This window comes from Callorhinchus milii, unplaced genomic scaffold (assembly GCF_018977255.1).
Source record: "Callorhinchus milii isolate IMCB2004 unplaced genomic scaffold, IMCB_Cmil_1.0 Scaffold1384, whole genome shotgun sequence".
NCBI classification, from domain to species: Eukaryota; Metazoa; Chordata; class Chondrichthyes; order Chimaeriformes; family Callorhinchidae; genus Callorhinchus; species Callorhinchus milii.
In genome coordinates, this window is record NW_024706125.1 from 1,598 (window position 1) to 8,818 (window position 7,221).

Sequence of the window (7,221 nt, forward strand, 5' to 3'; positions counted from 1 at the left end):
GTGGTGTGTGTCACCCTGTGTGCATGTGTGTGTCACCCTGTGTGTGTGTGTCACCATGTGCGTGTGTGTGTCACCCTGTGTGTGTCACGCTGTGTGTGTGTGTCACCCTGTGTGTGTGTGTCACCCTGTATGTGTCACCTGTGTGTGTGTCACGCTGTATGGGGAGCGGTGTTAGCGGTTAGCGCGCTGCGCTATGAACCTGGCGACCCGGGTTCGATTCCTGCTCACGGCCAACATCAGACGATTGTCTGAACCGGTCCCCGGCCTTCCCTAGGTCGACTCAGCCTCAAATGAGTACCTGGTGCGTGTGTAAACATTGCCACTAGGGAGACAAAGGCGGCGGGCGTGGGTGCTGGCCACCCACCCCTCGTGTGCCGTTCCGGCCTTCATAGGTGCTTGCTAACAGCACTTGCCCCTACAGTCTGTTAAGGCTATATGGGGGATCTTTTGTGTGTCACCCTGGTGTGTATGTCACCCTGTGTGTGCGCTCCCTCTTGCGTCCCAAGTATTCACTACACAATAAAAATTCTCACGACGTGTCGACTGCAACACGAAACGTCGTGAGAATTGTTATTGTTTTATATTTTTTATTATTTTATTGTTTCCCTTCTACGCGACTTTACCGAAAGAACAAGAAGATGAATCCCTGCAGTCACGAAAGCTTAAATCGAAATTTAACGTCCCGGAGATGAATGAAATTGAGCTGTGGATGAGTAACAGCGCCACTTACGACTGCGTGGTGTTTGCTCGCTTTGCTAACGACGCTGCTTTCTTTATTGTTTGCTGTGGTTACAGGCGAGCCCGGCGGCCCCTGCAGAAGAATTAAACAAGACGCAACAACAGGGAGGAGGGTGGTGGAATGTAAACAACAACAACAACAACCCTACCCGCCACCACGCGGCGTGTTGTTGCGTGACGAAAGTAGCAGCAGCGTCATCACCACGTGTAGCGTCATCATCATCACCACGTGTAGCAGCAGCGTCGTCATCATCCACGCAATGTCTGCCGGCAGGGATGACTCCTCCTCCTCCTCCTCGACCTTCTACGACGGCGAGGAGCTGCACTGCGACTGGCACCAGTCCACGCTGCCCAGCGAGGACATTTGGAAGAAGTTTGAGCTCCTGCCCCCCGCGCCGGACGGAGCGAACTCAACGCCAACGCCGCCGCCCTCGGGCGATCCGAGCCGCGATGGCGGCGAAGTGGCGAGCCGCGGCCACGTCTGGGACCCCGCCGCTGCAGTTTGCCGGCGCCGGCGACTGCGGCGACTGCGGCGGCGGCGTGGGAGCCGTGGAGCCGTGGGAGCCGTGGGAGCCGTGCTGCTGCGGGACTGCATGTGGAGCAGCGCCGCCTCCTTGGCCAGAGCCACGCTGGAGCGGCTGGCGCCCGCCGACAAGTCGGCGCCGCCGCCGCCGCCCGCGGTCTCCCGCGCCGTGCCGAGCCCCACGGCCGCCGCGGTGCCCGCCGAGATGCTGCCCTTTGAGCCGGGAGGGCGGCACCTGCCGGCCCGAGGGGCGGGAGATGGGGAGATTTGTCGTGGACGGGGCGATGTCTCCCGGCAACGAGACGTCCAGCGATTCGGGTGAGACTTGCACGCTGTTTTGCGTGTTTCTTTATTCGGTCGTGTTTAGCGCGGTCACACTTTTTGTTTTTTTCGGTCAAGTCACGCAGGTCAAACATGAAATGAATCACGACGTTTCGGAGGCAACTTGAGCTTCCATCTTCAGGTGGAACAGTTACAGCAAAATCACGTATCAAGTGAAGCGAGCTCTGAGAGACACGAGATTACATAGAGGTTAAGGGGGGGGGAGGAGCCTAACCCCGAACCCTGACCCCTAACCCCTAACCCCTAACCCCTGCCCTAACCCTAACCCCTAACCCAGAGCCCCTAACCCTGACCCTAACCCTAACCCCTAACCCTGCAGTGAACTGTGAGGCTGCTAAAGTTGGTCAATGACATCCTTCAAAAAAGTATGGATCCTTGCAGTCACGAGAACTTCTCGAATTAGCTTGTTCATCTTCGTTTACAACAAACTTACAGTTGTCAAGCTCACTACACGAATGTTGCGTGTGTACATTTCAACAGGTCCTGTACCTGTGTAATGGGTTCCGGAGACACTTGTAGAAGTAACTTCTTTATTATTACAATATAACACCTCAACAGTGCTGATACTGTGTTACAGCCTAGGTACACAGCCTAGGTACACAGCCTAGATACACTACTCTGGCTACGCTCTGGGGTCCTCTGGCTACAATTACCCTAGGGAGGCTACCTGACCCGACCCAGCCAAGGTGGGGGGGGTCTGGACTCGGAACTCGCCCTCACAAGGACGTAGAGCCGGGAGTCCCAGAGTCCCACCGCTGGCCCTCGCAGCATCCCGGCCCTTACAAGGACAAGCGGGACGAGGGGGTCCAGGGTCCTAAGCTGGCTGGCTGGCGGGTCTTGGATCTTGAGCTGCGACTGGCCCCGATCGATTGATAGATAGATAGATCGTTTATTGTCATTGTCACCAGTACAACGAAATTTAAAATGCTCACCAGTCAGGGCCTCATTCATAAATTTAAATTAAATAAAAAAGAAAATAAAATAAAATTAAATGAAAGATAATCAATTTATACTATATATAAAAACAGCCCAAGTATACCCACATACCCACATAAGGTTACATTTTGTCATTGCACATCTCTATTTCACAGTCAATTGTAAACCTATTACTTAATAATTAATTAGCATTATTGAGTGTGGTGATCGCTGTAGGATAAAAGCTCTGTTTGAATCTGTTTGTCCTTGTTTTGACTGATCTGAATCGTCTTGCCTGATGGCAACAGCTCAAACAGTGAGTGTCCAGGTGAGAAGAGTCCTTTATAATTTCTGTGCTTTTTTTGATGCAACGTGAACTGTGTAGTTCTTCCAGTGTGGGGAGATGGCAGCCGGCGATCTTTTGGGCTGTGTTGATGACCCTCTGGAGCGCTTTCCTCTGAGCCACTGTGCAGCTGGTGTACCATACACAGATGCAGTATGTAAGAATGCTCTCGATGGAGGCTCGGTAGAAGGACACCAGCAGTTTCTGTGTGATGTTATTATTCCTGAGAATTCTCAGGAAGTAAAGTCTCTGCTGGGCCTTTTTCAGAAGCTCAGTGCTGTTGGCGCTCCAGGTCAGGCCCTCCCCAATGTGGACTCCCAGGAAGCAGAAGTCTGCCACCCTCTCCACACAGTCCCCGCTGATGATTAGTGGTGGAGTTCCGTTTCTTTCTCCTGTAGTCTATTATGAGCTCCTTGTCTTTGCGGTGTTAAGGAGCAGGTTGTTGCCCCTGCAGTATGCTGTCAGCCGCTCCACCTCGTCCCTGTAGGCAGACTCATCCCCCCAGAGATGAGCCCCACAACTGTGGTGTCATCAGCAAACTTCACAATGGTGTTGCTATGGTGGACGGCGGCACAGTCATGTGTGTAGAGGGAGTAGAGCAGGGGCTCAGTACACAGCCCTGGGGGGAGCCGTACTGAGGCTCAGGGCTGTGGATGTATGACGGCCCACTCTGACCCTCTGTCTGCGGCCCGAGAGGAAACTATATATCCACATGCAGGTGGAATGTGGAATCCCCAGGTCGCCCAGTTTTTTCCACCAGTTTGTGTGGGAGGATGGTGTTGAACGCGGAACTGTAATCCACGAAGAGCATCCGCACATAGCTCCCTGCTGCTCCAGGTGTGACAGTGCAGCATGTAGTGCTGTGGCCACGGCGTCCTCCGTGGATCGGTTCGCTCTGTAGGCAAACTGGTGGGGTCAAGGTTTCGGGGCAAGCTTCCTATGATGTGACTCCGGACCAGTTTTTCAAAGCACTTCATCACCACTGGCGTGAGTGCTACTGGCCGGTAGTCGTTGTAGCTGCAAATGTGGGTTTTTTTGGGCAGCGGGACTATGGTAGAGGACTTTAGGCAGGTTGGTACGGTGGACTGTTTCCAGAGACAGGTTTGAAAATCCTTGTGAAGACTCCAGCCAGCTCGTCAGCACAGTCCTCAGCACACGTCCCGGGACGCCATCAGGTCCCGCAGCCTTCCTCGGGTCGACGGCCCGCAGCGTGCGCCTCACCTCATGCTCCTCCACTGTGAGGTTTAAGCTGCTGTGGACCGTGAGGTTTGGTGATGCTGTCCCTTGTGGTGTCACCTCAAAGCGGGCGAAGAAGAGGTTCAACTCCTCTGCCAGAGCGTTGTCACCATCAGCAGCTCCGCGGTTGGCCCTGTAGTTGGTGAGGTGCTGGACTCCCTGCCACACCTGCCTGCTGTCGTGACTGTCCAGGCGTTCCTCAATTCTCCTCCTGTAGTCTGCTTTGGCCTTGCAGATGCCTCTCTTCAGGTTAGCTCGGGCTGTATGTGAGGGGCTTGTCTCCGGAGTTGAAGGCGATATTCCTCTCCTTCAGCAGTTTGCTGGACCTCCCGGGTCATCCAGGGCTTCTGGTTGGGTAAAACCCGAACGCGTTTGTCCACAGTGGACAGTGTCTATGCAGTTTTTAATGTAGCACAATACACTATATGTGAACACCTCCAGGTCCTGATGTTCGAAGACCCCAGTCGTCCTATCAAAGCAGTCCTGCAGCTGCTGGGTGGCACCCTCAGGCCAGATGGCGACAGTTTTTGTGTGGTAGGAGCCGTTTTCTTGATGGGGGCGTATGCAGGGATCAAAAGCAGGGACAAATGGTCAGACTGGCCCACGTGCGGTAGTGGTCTAGCCCTGTAGCCTAGTTTGATGTTGGTGTAGACCTTGTCCAGAATCTTAGTTCCCCTAGTAGACACTTAACATGCTGGTGGAATTTAGGGAGTGCTGCTTTTTAAGTCTGCATGGTTGAAATCCCCTGCTATAATCAGCACAGCGTCAGGATACTTGCTCTGCTGATGCTAATGCTGCCATGTAAAAAGTCCAATAGCTGAGTTAGCATTATCATCCGTGGGATGTAAACAGCAGTTATCATGACCACAGTAAACTCTCTTGGGAGGTAAATCGGCCTGCATTTAACAGTCACATACTCCAGATCTGGGGCAGTGGCTGTCTACAGTCACAGTGTTAGTACACCAGCTCTTATTCACGTACACACAGAGCCCCCCTCCTCTGCTCTTACCAGAGGTCTACTGTTCTGTCCTGGCGCTGTGCTGTGTAGCCTGCAAGCTCAATAGCAGAGTCCGGGATGGATGAATGAAGCCAAGTTTCTGTGAAAAGCAGAATGCAGCTGTCCTTCACTACGTTGCTCGCTGTAGTCTGTAGCCTCAATCATCCATTTTTGTTCGCGATGGATCTGGCGTTCGTGAGAAATAGGCTGGGTAGCAGTGGTTTGAGTGGCTGCCTCCGTAGCCTGGCTAGCGCACGGCCCTGCAGCCTCGCCTCCGTCTTCTCTCTCTGCGCCGCCTTCGCCCTCCTCCCCGCCGGGATGATAATCCACGGAGAGCCGGGCCTCCTCGCTAACTCCACTGGAATCTTGTGAAGACGGTGAAACTCGCTTGTAACACTCCGATCGTAACATAGTCCGATCTTAAGGAGATCGTGCCGGCTAAAGATGTTACTCGCCCGACAAAATGAACACAAAACAAGACATAACGCGAACATAAACAACCATACAAGGCACCGACCGGGTAGACACTGAGCTGCTGCAACTGTGTGCGCCGCCATCCCGTCGGCCAGGTAGCTGCCCTTTTTGCCTCGTCCCCAACGAGGGTGGGGTTGTGTGCGCCCCCAGATATCCCACAGAGCACACACAGCCCCCCCCCGTTGGTGGTGCCAAGGGCTTAGCTGTCTGGGGTGCCTGGGATTCTAGCGCCTGGCGCCGAGGAGCTTCTCTGTCTCGGGTCCCAGAGCCCCCAGCAGCTCCTCCCCTCTTCTGGCACTACACCTGCGCAGTTTAGGTTTATAATGTTGCATTTTCTACATTGCGTTGCTGACGTATACGTGTTTCCCTTCTGCAGACGATGACGACGACGCGGATGAGGAAGATGGAGAGATTGACGTGGTGACCGTGGAGGAGGGGAGCCACGCCACAACGAGCGTGGCGCTACGCGCCGTGCACGACACAAACACGGCCCCCCGGTACAACGACAACAACCGGCGGCAGCGGCGGCAGCAGCGGCGGCGACTCGCCCCGCCGGCGTCCACGCCGCCCGTGCACCAGCAGCAGCACAACTACGCCGCCCCCTCGCCGCCTGCGCGCGGGGCGAAGACGCCGCCCCCGCCGGCGCCGCGGGGATCCGCGCGGAGCCGGGGCGCCGCCGGCGGGGCCGGCTCGTCCCGCGCCGTCTCGACGGGGAGCGGCGGTGGCCCTCGGAGCTCCGGCGGCTCGGAGGGGCTTGGCGAGCGGCACAACGACCAGGAGCGTCGGCGGCGCGACTCCATCAAGAAGGGTTTCCAGTGGCTGCGCGGCGGCATACCGGAGCTGGCGCACGACGAGAAGGCGGCCAAGGCGCAGATCCTGAAGCGCGCGATAGAATATTCGCGCACCCTGAAGCGCGAGGAGGAGAGACTCAAGGCGGAGAAGCGGCGCGAGCAGATTCGACGTCGGGAGCTGCTGGCGAGGCTGGAAACCCTGAAGAACTCGTTGGCCGAGCGGTCTCCATTTGCATCTCGTTTAAAGACTTTAAACCGAAAGTTACTTTGTTTTGATATTGGACGAAAGCCTCTGGCGACCGGCACAGTTGAGCCTCTTTGCCATTGAGTGGTATTATGCACCGTGACCTCGTTTGCAACGTAATGCCTCTGAATATTTGACTGCCAAGGTTTGAGTTGATGGGAATGGTAAGTTGTACCTCAATAGACATTTCTGCACAAATGATGCTTCAATGTGGCAAATACTGCCATTAATGCTGTTCCATGGCGATTTTCACTTTGATTTTTTTAATTTTTTCATATAAAACATGGAAAATGTAGGCACCAAAAGTTGTTACGTAATTACCCAGGGTTTTTGTAAGATTTAGCGCGAGTAACTTTTTGAACAAAGTTGTTCCTGTCAATAGTGCAAAAGTTACATTTAGTAACCTTTTTTGAATGTCCCTTAAACAAGGGGTGTTGTTGCTTACTTTGCATCGCTGATAAACTCGGTCTTTTTGCCGTTGAGCTCAAAGCGGCCTTAGCAGCTGCGAAGCGTTCGTTGCAGCACTTTGTGGACCTCGCTGTATCTTTATCTCTTATTGGAACGTAAATAAAGCCCAAAGACACCAAGTGCCTCGTGCGTGATTGTGTTGCACCCTGT

The 7,221-nt window shown here is 54.4% G+C and overlaps 1 protein-coding gene across 1 annotated transcript; it reads left to right on the forward strand.

Moving 5' to 3' along the window:
* Window positions 1-795: 795 nt before the first annotated feature.
* Window positions 796-6,687, forward strand: LOC121852802 (the record flags this gene model as incomplete). The annotated part of the gene is made up of 5 exons (XM_042346698.1): window positions 796-1,579; window positions 3,349-3,470; window positions 4,165-4,346; window positions 4,539-4,707; window positions 5,945-6,687. Coding segments are annotated over 5 exons (2,000 nt in total), but the record flags the coding sequence as incomplete, so codon positions are not given.
* Between the last annotated feature and the right edge of the window lie 534 nt (window positions 6,688-7,221).